The sequence below is a fragment of the Cetorhinus maximus genome, chromosome 32 (assembly GCF_964194155.1).
Source record: "Cetorhinus maximus chromosome 32, sCetMax3.hap1.1, whole genome shotgun sequence".
In the NCBI taxonomy this organism is placed as follows: domain Eukaryota; kingdom Metazoa; phylum Chordata; class Chondrichthyes; order Lamniformes; family Cetorhinidae; genus Cetorhinus; species Cetorhinus maximus.
Window position 1 is genome coordinate 4,270,945 of NC_135910.1, and position 18,656 is coordinate 4,289,600.

The window sequence follows — 18,656 nt, forward strand, 5'->3', positions numbered from 1 at the left end:
CCAATCGGCCAGGGCTCTTGCCTCTAGATGGTTATTCGATGACCCTGATGCAAATACATGTCATGCATGCATGTTGGGTGAGGGATAAAATCCTGCTCAGTTGTGAAAATTCTTACCGAAGGATGGCCTGCCAACATTCACTGACCATGTTACATGTTAAAAAAAAAGGCTATGTAGCGTGATAGCAAAATATGCCAGTAGCCACATCAGTATCACAAGAACAAGAGGGAGAAAACTGGGGAGAAATTTTGTTTCCTCCCCCAATTCTGTATCAATTTTCCACGCAGTATTAGACCAGCAGTTGACCCTAATCATTTAATTTACATTTAGATGAAGACACTCATTTTGGGTATACTGTGGTTTATACCACAGCTTTATCATGCACAGGTCTGCATCCACACCACCGCCCCACCCCACCTCGCCTATAGTGTTGTAATTAAAGTTGGATTTTAAACAAACATTGTGATCCAGAAGATGAAGTAGGAGTGAAGGCGAATAATTAACCCATACAGCAGTTTAAGTTTCACAACCTTCCGACAGAACAGAATCAATACACATATTAGTGAACAGAAAAACTCAGGACCAAGAATTACAGAGGAAGAAAGTGGAGTTAGGATGAAAAAAAAAATAAATGCTGAGTATTAAGAGCATGAGCAAGGCCAAAGTAAAAACAGAGGAAGAGAGACAGACAGACAAGAGACTTGGGCCAACTCTACATCACTTTCTAAAATGCCACAAACGGTTGTACTGAAGAGACATTGATATGTAATTAAGCACTTGTGGCTATAACTACCCATGTCTTTCATCTGGAAATGAAAAGGTCCTTTGGGGAATCAGTCTCTAACACTGTGGTTATAGTACCAACAGTCTTTAAACCATCGTAATCTTAACTGCACAGCAGGTCTGTCATTGCTGCTGCTCTCGGCAAACCCCAGTCTTTTTCAGGGGGCCCGAGGGGATGGTGTGTGCTCAGAAAGACTCCCTGGGTGCCACAGGACAACAGATGGGAGGTAGGAGGCGAGGCAGAAGGCTTGCAGTAATGCAGGCCACACATACTATTGTAGGCATGGTCATTTCAGAGGAGCTCAGATTACAGAGCATGGGCAATGTACAACCCGTCCCATTCGCCCCCTCCCCTCCTCTCGATAAACCTCTGCTTTGTAAATATTGTGCTGCAGGTATTGTGGAATTGAAGGCTGTGGCATCAGACAGATGGGATACAGAGCTTTACTACGAGCTTTAACCCTTTACGGACTTCTAGAGATTTGCAGCATAAACAAATACAAGACTTTGTTTTCTGGTTTTCTCCCGTCCCCCCACTGAAGGTGCTGACTCTTGCTGGACATTGCCCACTTGGGTGAGGAACAGGAGGCTCAGTTCATATCTGCAGCTGACTAGAAACCTGGGGTTCACTCTCCGCTCACAAATAAACAGCCAGTTCAGACCCAGAGAAATACAGGTCGACAAATCTGCCATTTGGTTAAAAGCACCTGACTCAGCAAGTAAAGACAGGGAGCTGGGCAGACCCCAGGCTGTCAGGATCCGGGTCCCTGCAATACACAGAGCTCTGAATGCCAACAGAGAATGACACACAATGCCCAAGGTAAACGGGGAAGAGAATCAGACAGGTCACTCTGTAGAGAGACAGCAACAGGAAAACAAAAGCACTTGTGGTGAAATGGTTTCCTGAGATTCTCAAACCAGTGCGTATCCCTGTAGAATTAACTGAGCTCAAGATTCAGTGGTTTGAAAATCAGCAATGCATCTCTGGCATCAAGGACACAAGTCATCTGGTCACTCAACTTCTCAGTGCGTTTGACAATTTTCTTGGGTATTCTTTCCACGATGAGTACACGTGCAATTTGCATCGAGGTTAAACAGTGGACCAAAAAGTCTGGAAATACTCAGCAGGTCTGGCAGCATCAGCGGAGACAGAAACAACAGTTAACGTTTCAGGTCTAACATCTCAGTTCTGATGAAAGGTCATGACCTGAAACATCAACTCTTGTTTCTCTCTCCACAGATGCTGTCTGGTCTGCTGAGTATTTCCAGTGTTTTGCATTTTTTTGTTCAGGTTTCCAGCATCTTCAATATTTTGCTTTTCGATCAAATAGTTCCTCGTGCTGAAATTTCTATAATTTTAAGTTCTTCAAGGAGACAGAGAATTTATTTTAAATAAAACGGTGACTATACAACAAAGTGCTCCAATTCACATTGGCACCAACACGTTGTCCTGTAGTGATTCAATGTTCATTTTGGCTGCCAATGAAAGGGTACATACCCTTCTCCCTCCCGCTCAACATAATGATGCTTCCTCAGTGCAAAAAGTTGGAATGTCATTTTATTTAGGTGGGTGGAATAATAGGAAAGAACTACTTGCCCCTCACCAACCTAAGTGCTCTACAATTGAATTGCCCACTACGGCTCATGCCAAGATGGTCAGGAGGATGCTTTTCACTGACAAATTAGATGTTTTAGGGTCAAACATCCTAGGGTGCTACACCTCCATGTTGCAGAGGCACAACTGCTACTTTAACACCACAAAATGCAAAAGCAGAAAGGGCAAAAATACCTTCACATGGTGACCATCCGTGTACCGTGTTGCGTCCCTGAACAGACGGTACATAATGAATCCATGTGGATCCACACTGTCAATAAGTGGATATGCTGTCTGTAAAAGAGAAGCATGGAGAGTTGTCAGTAACCACCCTGAATATAGATTCAAGTTCAGATCAAAACAAATCAGAAGCTAGGCAATGTAAACCCATCCTAACATGCGATAACCTCCCCCACCCTTTAATCACTACAACTATGTGCTATCTGAAGCTCAAACATAAACATGCTTTCTTACCATGCGAAACTTGTGCTAGGGCTGTGCAGCCACCTACAACTGAGAAACAAACTTGCTGGGATTCCCCAATGGCGGCAACTAGGAAGACTGTGCCTCTTCCAAGCCACAAGCCTCAATAAAAAGTCTGGAAATTTACTTTGCCAGGGGCGCAGGACCCATGAATTGAGACCTGGGGCCACAAGCAAATTCAAAGATACTGATCTAACAAAGGGGCTAGTGTCCCCAAATAATACTCTCAACTAGTCTGATGCTACTCCAAGATCTTTGGAGATCCTAATCAATAATGTAACTTCCCCAGCCTTACACTCAGAGATGCAACAAGGAGAATCTAGGCTATAATAGGATGTAGGGATCACAGAAGCCGACAATACAGGAGGCCATCATGTCAGCTCTTTGAAAAAGGCACTCCAATTGGGCCTATTCCCCTATTCTCCATCTATATAGCCCTGCAACCTTTTTTCACTTCAAGTATATCTCCTATTCCCCTTTGAAAGTTATTATTGAATCTGCTTCCAAAATCCTTTCAAGAGCCGCATTCTGATCATCACAATACATAACAGGAAAAAAACAATGCTCATCTCCCATCTGGTTCTTTTTCCAATCACCTTAAACTGTGTCCTCTGATTGCTGATCCTCCTAAGTGGAAATGTTTTTTCTTTCCATTTCAAAAAGTATTTAGCGATTTACCAATTACAAATAAAAAAATCCCATTTCATGTTTTAAAAACAACTGCCTTCAATCACAATTTCATGTCATGTCCCCTTGCCTCCAGATCACTCCAGTGACCTCGCTGATTGAGAGGAACCAATGTGGCCTTTAGTAGCTGAATTTGTCACAATGAAGGAAAAAAGAAGCTTCAAAGTGATGAGCCAGTGCTATTGAATCCGAGGAAAACGCCGCTTCTAGAGAGAGAGAGATCAGGGCAGAACAGTGAAAAATACTGCTCGAGCTTCTCTTCTCCTCCAAGGGGAACTAAAAGCAGCGAGCGGTAATCTGCAGAGGCATGATAATATTGCCGTGTGGAATACATTAAACGTCTTTCAGGAGAGACGTTAAACTGAGGCCCCGTCGGCTCTCAGGTGGACATAAAGGATCCCATGGTGCTATTTTGAAGGGGAGTTCTTCCCTGGTGTCCTGCACAGTGATTCAGCGTTTATCCCCCAACACTTAAAAAATGATTGATTTGGTCATTATCTCATTGCTGTTTGTGGGGCCTTGTCGTGTGCAAACTGGCTGCCGTGTTTTCCTGCATTACAACAGCGACCACACTTCAAAAAATAAAGAAGCACGTGATGGGCGGTGAAGCCCTGTGGGGAGTCCTGAGGTTGTGAAAGGTGCAACATAATTGCAAGCATTTTTGAACTGCATTCCGGAAACAATGACTTTAAATTACTAACAACCTTTGGAACTAAGTACGAGATGGGAAATGTAGAGTTAAAAAAAGTGTTAATGCTGCAGTAATTATATAGAATCTGTTTCTCGCTGCGGTTTAGTGTAAGATAAGCATGTAGCAATTAGCAAAGAAACCAGTCCTTCTGCATGAGACAGGCCAAAACCTGCCAGGCAGGTACACATTCATCATTATCTATTCCAGAACAGATATATTTGATTTGTTTCACTTAAATTTCACTAAAGGACATTATTGAAATTTTTAGCAGTCGAGGCTGCCTCATGTGGAACTGAATCCATTGCATCAGAGCTTTTTCTGTGCCACACTGACATATCATTTATCAGAAACAGAGATTTTCTAAACACTGACTATATTCAATGGGTAACCTTCGAGTCAGAAAGCAGCAGGATCAAGCCCCACTCCAGAGACCAGTCGACATCATCCAGGCTGGCACTCCAAACCTTGCAAGCCTGAGGGAGTGCTGCACCGAGAGAGGTGCCATCTTTTGGATGTGACATTAAACCGAGGCCTCGCCTGTCCTCTCAGGTGGACGTTAAATACGACATTAGTCGAAGAGCAGCAGGAGAGCTCTTTCCAGCATCCAGGCAAATATTTATCCCTCACCCAAAGTCATTTTAGAAGGTTATCATCTCATTGTCATAGAGTCACAGAGTTTTATGGCATGGAAAGCGGCCCTTCGGCCCATCGTGTCCGTGCCAATCATCAAGCCCCTATCTACTTTAATCCCATTTTCCAACACTTGGTCCGTGGCCCTGTATGTTATGGCATCTCAAGTGTTCATCTAAATATTTCTTAAATGTTGTTAGGGGTCCCGCTTCTACCACCCTTTCAGGCAGTGAGTTCCAGATACCACCCCCCCACACTCTGGGTGAAAACATTTTTCATCAAATTGCCTCTAACCCTTCTGCCCCTTGCCGTATATCTATGCCCCCTGGTTATTGACCCCTCCCACTAAGGGCAAAAGTTTCTTCCTATTTATCCTATCTATGCCCCTCATAATTCTGTACACCTCAATCAGGTACCCCCTCAGCCTTCTCTACTCTAAGGAAAACAATCCAAGCCTATCCAGTCTCTCTTCATAGCTGAAGCACTCCAGCCCAGGCAACATCCTGGTGAATCTACTCTGCACCTTTTTTTTTTAATTCATTCAGACGATGTGGGCTTTGCTGACTGGGCCAGCATCTACTGCCCATCCCTAGTTGCCCTTGAGAAGGTGGTGGTGAGCGGCCTCCTTGAACCGCTGCAGTCCATGTGCTGTAGGTACACCCACTGTCCCGTTAGAGAGGGAGTTCCAGGATTTTGACCCAGCGACAGCGAAGGAACGGCGATACATTTTCAAGTCAGGATGGTGAGTAACTTGGAGGGGAACTTGCAGGTGGTGTTGTTCCCATCTATCCGCTGCCCTTGTCCTTCTAGATGGTAGTGGTCGTGGGTTTGGAAGGTGCTGTCGAAGGAGCCTTGGTGAATTCCTGCAGTGCATCTTGTAGATGGTACACACACTGCTGCTACTGTGTGTCAGTGGTGGAGGGTGTGAATGTTTCTGAATGTGGGCCAATCAAGTGGAATGCTTTGTCCTGGACAGTGTCAAGCTTCTTGAGTGTTGTGGGAGCTGCACTCATCCAGGCAAATGGGGGTATTCCATCACATTCCTGACTTGTGCCTTGTAGATAGTGGGGGTTCAGGAGGTGAGTTACTCGTCGCACAATTCCTAACCTCTGACCTACTCTTGTAGCTACAGTATTTATATGGTTAGTCCAGTTCAGCTTCTGGTCAACGGTAACCCCCAGAATGTTGATAGTGGGGGATTCAGCGATGGTAATGCCATTGAACGTCAAGGGGCAATGGCTGGATTCTCTCTTGTTGGAAATGGTCATTGCTTGACAATTATTTGGTGCGAATGTTATTTGCTCTTTGTCAGCCCAAGCCTGTATATTGTTTAGGTCTTGCTGTCTTTGGACATGGACTGCTTCAGTATCTGAGGAGTCACGAATGGTGAACATCGTGCAATCATCAGCGAACATCCCCACTTCTAACTATATGATGGAAGGAAGGTCACTTGATGAAGCAGCTGAAGATGGTTGGGCCGAGGACACTAACCTAAGGAACTCCTGCTGTGATGTCCTGGGGTTGAGATGACTGATCTCCAACAACCACAACTGTCTTCCTTTGTGCTAGGTATGACTCCAACCAGTGGAGAGTTTTCCCCATTGACTCCAGTTTTGCTAGGGCTCCTTGATGCCAGACTCGGTCAAATGCCTCCTTGATGTCAAGAACAGTCACTCTCACCTCAACTCGGGAGTTCAGCTCTTTTGTCCATGCTTGAACCAAGGCTGTAATGAGGTCAGGAGCAGAGTGGCCCTGGCGGAACCCAAACTGGGCGTCAGTGAGCAGGTTATTGCTAAGCAAGTGCTGCTTGATAGCACTGTTGATGACCCCTTCCATTACTTTACTGATGATGGAGAGTAGACTGATTGGGGGGGGGGGGGGGGGGCGTAATTGGCCAGGTTGGATTTGTCCTGCTTTTTGTGTACAGGACATAGCTGGGCAATTTTCCACATAGACAGGTAGATGCCAGTGTTGTAGCTGTACTGGAACAGCTTGGCTAGGGGTGAGGCAAGTTCTGGAGCACAAGTCTTCAGTACTATTGCCAGAATATTGCCAGGGCCCATAGCCTTTGCAGTATCCAGTGCCTTCAGCAGTTTCTTCATATCAAATGGAGTGAATCGACTTGGCTGAAGACTGGCATCTGCGATACTGGGACCTCCGGAGAAGGCAGAAATGGATCATCCGCTCGGCATTTCTGGCTGAAGATTGTAGCAAATGCTTCAGCCTTATCTTTTACACTGATGTGCTGGGCTCCTCCATCATTGAGGATGGGGATATTTGTGGAGCTTCCTCCTCCAGTGAGTTGTTTAATTGTCCACCACCATCCATAACGCTTTGATCTGATCCGTTGGTTGTGAGATCGCTTAGCTCTGCCTATCACTTGCTGCTTATGCTGGGTTATAGCTTCACCAGGTTGACACCTCATTTTTAGGTATGCCTGGTGCTGCTCCTGCACTCTTCATTGAACCAGGGTTGATTCCTTGGCTTGATGGTAATGGTAAAGTGGGGGAAATGCTCGGTCAGTAGTGAGGCTAACAAGCCACTATTGATGATGGACATTGAAGTCCCCCACCCAGAGTACGTTCTGCACCCTTGCCACCCTCAGTGCTTCCTCCAAGTGGTGTTCAACATGGATGAGCACTGATTCATCAGCTGAAGTAGGGCAGTACGTGGTAATCAGCAGGAGGTTTCCTTGCCCATGTTTGAACTGATGCCATGAGACTTCACGGAGCCCAGAGTCGATGTTGAGGACTCCCAGGGCAACTCCCTCCTGACTGTATACCACTGTGCCGCCACCTCTGCTGGGTCTGTCCTGCCAGTGGGACAGGACATACCCAGGGATGGTGATGATGGTGTCTGGGACATTATCTGTAAGATATGATTCTGCGAGTACGACTATGTCAGGCTGTTGCTTGACTAGTCGGTGAGACAGCTCTCCCAATTTTGGCACTAGCCCCAGGTGTTAGTAAGCAGGACTTTGCAGGGTCGACAGGGCTGTGATTGCCGTTGTCATTTCCTGTGCCGAGGTTGATGCTATGTGGCTGATCTGGATTCACCTGGTTTGATACAACTGAGTGGCTTGCTAGGCCATTTCAGAGTCACATGTAGGCCAGACCAGGTAAGGATGAAAGATTTTCTTCCCTAAAGGACATTAGTGCCCCAGATGGATTTTTACGACAATTGACATTTGGGCAATTCCAGATATTTTATTGAATTCAAATTCTACCCGAGCATTACCCTGCGTCTCTGGATTACTAGTCCAGTGACAATACCACTACGCCACCGCCTCCATAGGCACTTCTCCAAAATCCTCTTTGTCAGCCTTACATTTGCCATCCTCCATAACCTTCAATTTGTCTAAAGCTCAGACGCCAGGAGCCTATCTTGTATCAAGTTTCGCTCACCCACAAATGTCATTTTCTCTAACTTATATAATGGTCCCTCATCTTCCGATCCACTGAACCATTACATATATTCCATATTGTTGGGTATGCACAGCCAGTTTAACTGAACTTACCAAAAAGCATGTGAACAAGCCTTCAGAAACTAATATTGAAACTGATATTGAAACCACTTACCAGAGCTACTCTAACACAATCAAACATCTGGATAGGTGTTCCCTTGCTGAAAGGCAGGAAAAGCTCTGTCCAGACTTCACCTCCCATTTCCACTATCTCTTGCCACAACCATGCCCAAGTAAATGTGCAATGGAATTAAGGAGAAAAGTCACCATCCCGCAAATAAGATATAGAACAAATAGGCCATGAGACAGCCCAATCCCAAACAATAGAACTCATAAATAGTATGTAAATGATTGAGAATTTAATACACTCAGCCTAACAACATATGACCTATGGATTTAATACAAAACAGAGTGCAGTCGATCTTTCATTTTCCTTCTGTGAATTAGGGAGGCCTGCATTTTGCAACGTATTGTAATTGTTTATATACTTAAGTGTTCATAATTGTGCAATTCTTTTATTATTTTATACTTTATTTTAATGATTGTCTATAAATATGTTATGAATGATTGTCTATAAATATGTTATGAATGATGATTTGTTTTATTTGTATCATCACCACAATTTGGCATGTACCACCATGATGATTCTTCAACAAACCAATTATCTATCTAATCTGTCCAGTCTTCATTCCTGTGTCGTCAACTGGATGGCACACTCTAACCTAGTTTTTAAAATCAGTGCAGGCTGCCTAAAGCACATTATCAACACATTAATTTGAGTAGGCACTGAAAGAGATGATTTCTCTTAAACATATACAAATAGGCAGATTCAAAGCACTTGCATGAAATGGTCACATTTAAGGGGCTTTTGCACTACAGCACTTGTTGAAGTGGCAGTGCCACTGCACTGGCCTGACGCTGCTTCTCCCCACTTAAAATCCACCCACTGCCAGTCCTCACCCAATGCCAGGTGGGAGGGCAGCCCGTGAACCTCACAGTAGCAAGGGCCATGAAACAGTGAGATCTGCCACTGGTGGAAAAACGTGAAATTGGACAGTTTGTATTTCTAACAGCAACTGGCGAAAGAGCTGCACATTTGCTGTGAGCTGCAGCTTTTAAAACATAAAAGCACCTCCCTACAGCACAATGATCAGCAGCAAACGCTAACAAATTAGTGCCTCCTCCCCAAGGGTTTGTGTTTTGAAGTATTTACAACAAAAAAAAACTTACTTTTACAACATAGATGGCATTACATAACTGCAATCAAATGTCAGTTTTAGCAGACTGACTACAACCTGTACTGCAGTTATAGACAACATTGTGACTGTGCTATTCAAGAATCAGAAATTAAGATAACGCGGTTATTTTTCAGTTTTGAATGGCAACCTGTCGCTTTAAAAAAAAAATCCCGAAGTAGTTCATTCTTTCCTCAGCAACGTATTCATCTTCACATTCCAGCTGAGATCAGCTAATTCAGCCTAGATTTGAGATTGCTCCTGGGACCTCGCTATTCATTGCTCAGTTACTCACCACCTCATCCAAAGGGAACAAGGTTAAAGGAGAAAAAAAAAACATCAACAGGAAGACAATTGCATGAAGGATCGCGAACCACTCGCGGCGCCAGTCAGAGCACAAGTGATACTCACCATGCCCGTTTCTGTGGTGAAGATAACAATTTCGTACAGCGGAGCCAACTGCTGGAAAAAGTAGTCTATACCCGGCCTCTTCTTAAACCGCCAGCCTGTGACTAACTTGAAAGAAAGGTAAGGGACAAGAGTGAGTCGTTTTACTGGTAATCATTTTTTTTTAAATAAAGTTTAGGTGCGGCCTTGGCTCAGTGGTAGCATTCTCGTCAGAGTTGGAAGGTCAGCTCCGTTCCAGAGAGCTGAGGATATAATCAAGGCTAACCATCCGAGTAGCGCTGAGGGAGAGCTGCACTGTCAGAGGTGCCTTCTTTTCCAAGGCCCTGTCTCCCCCTCTCCAGTGGACGTAAAAGATCCCAACTAAAAGCAGGGGAGAAAGCCAAGTGTCTTGGCCAATATTTATCCCTCAATCAACATCACTAAAACAGATTATCTTGTTACTTACCTAGAGTAGCAAAATACCACCATCTGGAAGCAATAGGCATCTCAAATGATCCCAATTTGGCAATACACCAATAAGGATATTGTTAAAGCGAAGTGTGATTACACAGGCTAGCTGGTGACATACAGGTACTAACGAGGAGCATTCAAAGCTTTGTTTCTGTGGGTCACTTAGTGCATTTCATGGAGCCTTGCTTAACGGCCACATTAGAAGTCTAAATCACATTCTCATTCATTCATATTTTTCTCAAGAGGTGGATCCTAACAAATCCTGATTTTCCTATTTAAGATTATCTATCTAGTAGACTACAATGCTTTCTTGAAATTTCTAGGCCGTGAAATTCTCACAGGAAGTGTACGTGAGGATGAACTACAAGTGCAAAAATAAATGAATTGCTTGGGCTTCAAGGACTGAACTACTGAGGCACACATGGGGCCCAGGAGCCATGGTTTGGACACCTTTTGCACAGACATTCAATACCCAAAGCATTATTGCCCAGCTTTAACCATTGTTTAGGAAATACAGCTGGCCAAGGCTGATTACAACATTTTGGAGATCTTGCTCCATTATCTTTTGCAGCTCCAAAATCTCTCACGGGTTATTCCTAGTTGGGTCCCTTTTCTCCAATATTCACATTCTCCAAGCGTTAAATAAACCAGGGTAAAATCCAAGAAGTGCAGACAGCAGGCGAAACTGTGCAAACAGGCTAGACAAGCCAAATGTTTTTTTTTTAAATCTATCCAATCTTCACATTTAATATACAGAAGGACTATACAAGTCAGCCCTTTGAAATGGAGCAGTGCTGCTGTCTGAACAGACCCAATCTGAACCCCGAAGGCAAGTGATGCAATGTAGTCAGGTGGAATGACTCCACATGGCTCACAATGTTTCTAAAAAGCAATGGAGCAAAACTGCAGAAACTTTTAACAAACTGTAAACACAAAGACAATACAATTTTTTAAAAAAAACATTTCCATGAACATCAAATAATAAAAAAAAACGAATCTTGCCCAAGGGAAAATGCTTTCATTCTGCCTCTACATTGTGGAAAAGTACTGTAATACATATCACTGCAATCCCTCCCCTCTGAAGAGCACCATATGGGGAGTCCTCAGTCCTTCCAACCACCTGCTCCGTACTCGGGTGTCCACATTACAATGGACTGCCCACTCAACAGGTGTGGGTTTCAACAGTTACAATAAAACACTCAGGCACACCGACACAAGGAGTATCGACTGCACAGTCTGTGTAGTCGGGCGATTCCAGGCTTAACATGGGGGTGGCAGCCAAGGCCTGGCAATCGGTCTCAGGACCCCTGTGCGTGCGGGAGAGAAACAAAACCAGCCACGTCTCCTGCTCCAAAGCATTGACTGAAACTCTGCGTTGGGAAACTATTGGTTGGCGATGGGAGCAGGCTCAGCTTCGATGCCCACAAGACTAACACACAAGTGGTTGGATTAACACACGCAAAAGATGGAGATTTGGGCAAATCAAGGATGGCAGAGGTGATGCTTGAGTATGATGATATCAGTATGACGCAATGCCTTCAGAAACAGGATCAGCAAAAAATGTTGAGAGATGCCAAATTAGCAATGTCTTTCTGGGAACTGAAATAGTTTCCATTTATGAAAAGAAAAGCGCAAAATCAACAGAAATAACTTGGTCGTATGGTGCCTTTCAGAATGTCAGGAGCCAGTGAAGCACTTATGAAGAACTGGTTACTGTAACCGTGTAGGGAAGAGCAGAAGCCAATGTGTGAATAAGACCCCACAAACAATTAGATAAATGACCAGATAATGCATTTTAGTGATGTTGGCCTAAAGGTAAATTTTTAAAAATTTTCTTTCAGTTGGAATAATGAAAGGATATTTTGAACAGAAAGCATTTCCCTTAGACTTCCTTCCTCCTTTAAAGTAACCTTCCCAAACCAGCCACTCGCTGCAGGAGTGTTCACTGTGGCAAGCGTTGCCAAGAGATGCTGTCCGGCCAGGTGTTGAGAAACTTACCGACCACTCTGGGTGCAGCAGCACATCTGTTAGCTCTAACACAACAGTATACGGTGGCTGGTAATATGGCTCTTTAAGGGGGTCTGGCAACAACTTCTGACTGGTGGGCTCAATTATCATCTGGGGAAAAAAAAAGGAATGAAAGGAAAAGGGTAGGATTAAAGAAACGTGCAACAGCTTATGTTACAAGGGCAAATTTGTAAAAAAAATAATACTTTGATCTGTCTAAAGAGGCAGGGAAAGGAAAGTTTCTTTTCAGAACTTCCCTCCCACCTATTGATGACAACCTCAATGCTACTGGCTTTCTATTGTTGCACTCATGAATCTGCTGCATGCGAGTCCAGGTCCCAGCTGTCAGGGGATTACTACACACCTGAGCCTTGACGTGCACCACAGGACAACCAAACACAGCAAGATCTTAATAACCATCGATGCTAGCACGAGTAATCCTAATACCCCATTGAGTGTGGGTATTACCCAGTCAGCTGGCTTTGCTCTCTGCCTCCAGAGGCAAAGCAGCCACTGGCGTTTGGATCGCTGGGGTGCTGTTCTGCGCCAGGCCTTCAACCCAGCCCTACCGGTCAGTAATGTGATTTCCACATCGGAGGTCAGATGCATCTCCCTCTGACCCCTAACATCAGGGCCACTCAGTTCGTTTCAATGTTATGACAATGGAATTGGTTACACAGCATTAACGAAGTCGTCATTTTAACATTTTCACAGGCACCACCTCCCCCCCACCCCCAGCGAAAATACAACAGTGAGTGAAAAAAAAAAGGCTGCAAATGGCTGTCCTGGTTTTGCCAGCAAGATAGCAGGAAAGACTTATTAAAGGTATGGATCCTAACTAACAAGCCGGCTTCTTGCACTGACAGAACAGCTCCAAATAAATTTCGTTCCTCAGAAGTTCATAAGAGCAAGATCCAATTACACCGCCTGGGCTGGAGGTGAGAACCGCCCCTCTTTCCCCACGTCAAGTGAGATACAAAGTTGGCACTCTTGATATCCTCTGTTTCATATAAAAACTGCTACTTTAGGGAATTTTCAAGGGCCAGAAAGAAATCTGGGAAAAGGAGAAAAAAATCAGAATCTCAGGTTTCAGAAAGAGTAAATGGAGAGTGGGATGATTAAAGATGCAGTTGGACAGAAGATGAAGAGATCTGACAAATATTGGCAGTTGCAGGGTGAGGCCATAATTAGCAACAGATAGGGAAGGCAGATCCCAGGCCAGCGTTCCCAAATTCCGCCTGGCAAACTGTCAAAATGTGAAGCCTCAACCCACCAAATATTTTCATTACTGCACAACAGTTCTCATCGCCTTTATGGATAGCGACTTGTGATGTTAGAAACTTGCCTGCTGACTCACAGAGAATATATAACCACGAACACATTCTGAACTGCACCTACAAGTTTACCGAATAAATGTACCATGAAGTTCTGCTGAATAGTAGAAAGGTCTGTTGCACATGCTGTATGATCTTGACGCACCCACCTGTCTGTAATCTTTGAAATAGCGACACGTCCTTCGTAACTGCTGTACAACGGGAGGATCTGCAAGGGGCAGAAGCATTCTACTGAGTGCAAACTTTATTCACAATTGTTTAATGGACATAACATCTTAAATGAACTGTAAACAATTTCAATAAAGCAACAGTAATGACTTTACCAGCTGCTGGGAGAATACCACATTCAAGCCAGGGCATAAACGTGCACCTCTGACACAAGGGTGGAGAAAGGATCAGTGTTTACATATAAATACTGGCATGGACCAGTTGGGTTGAATAGCCTACTTCTGCGCTGTATATTCCATGTAATTCTAGGTAAGCTCTATGTAAGAATGTATGACGCAGAATCCTGGCTCAGCTATAGGTGCCACATCAAAGCTCTGGAAAGCTTCCACAAAAGCATCCAAGGTCCATCATGAGAATTCAATGGCTGGGCAAAATCACAAACAAGGTCTTTCATTGTTTTGGGCTCAACACCATAGAGTTCACCTTCCAGAAAATTCAACTGGGATGGACAGGCCATGTCTTCCGCATGGACGATAACAGAATCCTGAAGCAGATCGTCCATGGGGAACTGTCTCAGGGCAAACAGAATCAAGGTGGTCAGTACAAACAATACAAGGACACTAAAAAGAGCCTTCCAAACTTCTGCACTGCAGAAACAAGCACTAAACTTGGTTCAGCATGTTTCGAGGCCCATCTATGCCAGGCTTGTCTAACCCATGGTCCATAGGCCACAACCCGGCCCCCAAAGGCACTGCATCTGGGTCGCGGACTCGCTGTTCAAACTATGGGTAAGTGCAATGAAAGATTTGTGTGGAGCTGTTCCTCCAATCACAGGCCATTTCTTTCCTGTGTTTGCTGCTGATAGGCTCACTGCCGAGTGTGTCAGCAGTAAATGCGGGAGAGAAACAGTCCATGATTGGAGGAGCAGCAAGCAGTGTGAAGATGAGTGGCTTCTCTTTTCTTTACACATTATGCGCTCTCTCTCTCTCATCCTCCTGTGCAGGCACTGACACCCTAAAGGAGCACAGAGCCAAGATGGGGGCGGTCATGAGGAAAAGCAGAGTCGTAGTAACAGTGACTGACCAGTCCCCACCCACCCATAGGAGCTGCAGTCTCTGACAGGACAGAGAGAGGGAGCACAATTCGGCACCATCACAGCCACTTAACTTTCTTTCCAATGTAGTTGTTTAAGTCTGGTTCATTTCGGGCAATCTACTACCACATAGCATCTAGTCCACAGCCTCACCTGAACATGCCTCTTTGGCTGTGTCTCTCTCTTTGTTGTTTGCTATTTAATTGATCACAGACGTATTTAAAGAAAAACAAAAATATCAAAATCTGCAAACAAATACACAGAGAGGTGGCTGAGAACATGAGATGACGTCATGCTGCTTCCTGATTGTGCTGATCGCTCCACAGCCTTCCCAAGCAAGGGCTCAGGAGAGGGGCCGCGAGAGGGTGGCAAGAAGGAATGGTGACAAGTGTTCAGCAGTTGGGAGGAAGTTAGGAAAGCCCGTGGAGTGAGAGGCAGAGGCCCGGTCCACGGAGCGGGTGGAGTCCGAGAAGGCTACCCAAATGGGAGGAGGTCCCACCTGCTACCTGTTGAGGTAAAGTGTGCAAATCTCAGGCCTGGGTGCTTGCATACATGTGCAGGTGTGTGCACGTGTTGAGTGCACAAGCAAGGGACAGAGGGCACGCGAGCGAGAAAGAGAGAGGCAGAGACACAGGGTGCGTGAGCGAGAGAGACAGACAGACGGGGGGACGCACAAGCGCGAGAGAGATTCTCAACTCACACTCTCAAACCCATCATACATCCATAGGGATCTCACACCTCAAGAGACAACACCGCTAACTCTCTCACACACCCTCACATCTCCATCAGGCTTATATCCTCTGGAGCTCACGTCCTCGTACCATCCATTGCTCTGCTCACCACACAAACATTCCATACAATGCCATGCCTCCTGCTCAAACTATCGGTTTTCACGCAGGAGAAGCTGGCTCACAACAGCAGGGAGAGGTCCCAGGTCAGGTTAGAGTGGCCCACATTAGGCCCCCTCACTCACTTTGTGATGTGCTGGCTGGTGAGGGCCTGTTTTGTGCCTGCAGCGTCAGTGAGGTCAGCGGCAAACACCGAGGATTCTGCACCGCATCATCCCTTGCTCAACGTAACTGAGAGCCCTCTTGCATGCTTTGGACTCTGCTGCCATAAAACAATTATCTCTACTTTGGTTCACAGGGAGCTCTGCCAAGCGACCGACACCCTCAGCCAGCCATTCCCTCAGCTCCATCCACGTCCTCACCTCCAGCCAAGACGGCACCCCTCCATTGGAGAGCAGGAAATAAGCAGCCCGGAAGACCCGTCACAGCGCTTACCCACATCCTCCAAGAGCGCAGAGACACACACCTCGATGGGACCTAGATCTAGAGCAGGCTCGGGTTTACAATAGGGTCACTGTACCTACACGTGTCACAGCAGGAGGAGGCAGGTTCAGACAAGCTCGACGGCACTCAGAGGATTGCTGGAGAAGAGGCATCTGTGAGGTGCGAGTCAGATGAAGAGCTTCTGGATTCGGCTTTCCAAATCATCGTGGAGAGACAGCAGGATGCGGGGGAGCATCACACAGAGCTGCTGGAAACCCTCAACAGAGTGGTACATGAGTTGGAGGAGTGCATCCTCTGTGTGAAGTGGTGCCCACGTGCGCATATGGAGGTCTCCATGGGAAGGATGGCAGACGCCATGGAGACCCTGGTCCAGCAGATCGCAGAGATGTGCGCAGGTCTGCACTCCATCGCGGTAGCCATGGGTGAGTTTTTGCAGCGGCACCAGTGATTATAATACAAAAGATCCTGAGGGGTCTTGACAGGGTGATTGAGAGAGGACTGTTTCCTCTTGTGGAAAAATCTAGAATTCGGGGTCACTGTTTAAAAATAAGGGGTTGCCCATTTGAAATAGAGGTGAGGCAAAATTTTTTCACTGAGGGCTGAGTGTCTTTGGAACACTCTTCCTGGAAAGGTGGTGGAAGCAGAGTCTTTGAATATTTTGAAGGTAGAGGTGGATAGATTCTTGGTAAACAAGGGGGAGATAGGTTATCGGGGGGAGGTGGGATGCAGGTTTCGACATCCCTCCAGCTGCTCCTTCCCCCACCAAGGAGTAGGACCAGGGCTCTCAGGCACCCAAAGGGAGGCGCTGCTGCAGCTGGACACCCCTATGGTAATGCACTCAAGAATCTCAGGGGCTGTCCACTCCCTCCACATCCTCTTTGCCTGTGGCCTCCTCAACCTCATCCTCCATCATCGCAGACCCACAGGAGGTCAGCTAAAGCAGGCCAGGGCCCTCAAGGCCTCAGCTTGCTAAAGGATGCATGCTGAAGCCATCAGAGGCAACAGGGCCAACCATTGCACAGGCTGTCTCCATCCCTGCTGCGGATGTCAGGGCAGTACCTAGCAGTGATAGACCTAGAAAAGTTAACATACAACCAAGGAGCAGGAGGCCATTCAGCCCCTCGAGCCTGCTCCACCATTTAATAAGATCATGGCTGATCTGATAGTAACCTGAAATCTGCATCCCATCTATCCCTGAAAACCTATCACCCCCTTGCTTACCAAGAGTCTATCCACCTCTGTCTTAAAAATACTCAAAGACTCTGCTTCCACCACCTTTTCAGGAAGCGAGTTCCAAAGACACTCAACTCTCAGTGAAAAAAATTTCGCTCTTTATTTTTAAACAGTGACCCCTAGTTCTAGATTTTTCCACAAGAGAATCATCCTCTTCACATCCACCCTGTCAAGACCCCTCAGGATCTCATGTTACAATCAAGTTGCCTCTTACTCTTCTTAACTCCAGCTGATACAAGCCTAGTCTGTCCAATCTTTCCTCATAAGACAACTCACTCGCCCATTCTAGGCATCACAAGTGGTTGCACGGGTGAACACATTTTCTCACTTTACAATCTGAAAATATATTCACTTTCACTGAATAATGTGAGATGTTGTCTTTCAGCTTCATTGACAGGTTTCGCGAGTCCTCCCCCTGCAACCCCTTCCCACCCCCTCACTAGCAGGTCAGCTGCACATAGCTGGACCGCAAGCGATTCTGGAGGGAGAAATGTGTGCACGACAGGGCTTTTCTAAGCCTCATGCAAACACTCTCCCGCACACACGAAGCCTTCATCCATCACACGCATCTCACTGTCCTGAGCATTATCAAAGCTGCCTGCTGGGATTATCTTTCAACCGTCCATCTGAACTGACACAACCTCCACTCACTCACCGATCGCACTCCCGTGCAGAACCTGTGCCCGTTCAATATGAGGCTCCGCTCACTTTTGATTTCGACAGCCCCCTCTAAAACTCACCATTCCCTCCTACCACACCCACCCTCTGCCTCCTGGGGAGCGCACTGTCATTGACTCCACAGACCCCTCCTTTGCATCTTCACCTGGACATGTCCTTCCCCCACCCCATACTCCTGTCCTCCGCCCCTGCCGGACTCTCTCCCTTATACCTTCCTCCCCCTAACACCTACCCCCCCCACTTGCCACATTCTCCCCCATTACACTCTTCTCCCCTCGTACTCCCTCCTCCCGCTTCCCAACCTCACACCCCCACCGACACTTTGGCTCCCCACTTCCAACCTCACCGCCCTCCCGACACCTTCTGCACCCCTGCTCCCCATCCCCAAAGTACACCTCCCTCTCCTGCCCACCCTGGTACACCTTCC

General features: G+C 46.1%; 1 protein-coding gene across 3 annotated transcripts in view; it reads right to left on the bottom strand.

The window, feature by feature from the left end:
* Window positions 1-18,656, bottom strand: part of timm50 (translocase of inner mitochondrial membrane 50 homolog (S. cerevisiae)) — a 147,969-nt gene that overhangs the window by 46,489 nt on the left and 82,824 nt on the right. For all 3 annotated transcript variants that reach the window (XM_078533405.1, XM_078533406.1, XM_078533407.1), the window contains exons 4-7: window positions 13,915-13,973; window positions 12,423-12,542; window positions 9,978-10,082; window positions 2,573-2,671 (exon numbers count right to left, since the gene is read on the bottom strand). In XM_078533405.1, coding sequence (XP_078389531.1) covers window positions 2,573-2,671; window positions 9,978-10,082; window positions 12,423-12,542; window positions 13,915-13,973 — 383 coding nt within the window. The remainder of the gene's footprint in view (window positions 1-2,572; window positions 2,672-9,977; window positions 10,083-12,422; window positions 12,543-13,914; window positions 13,974-18,656) is intronic.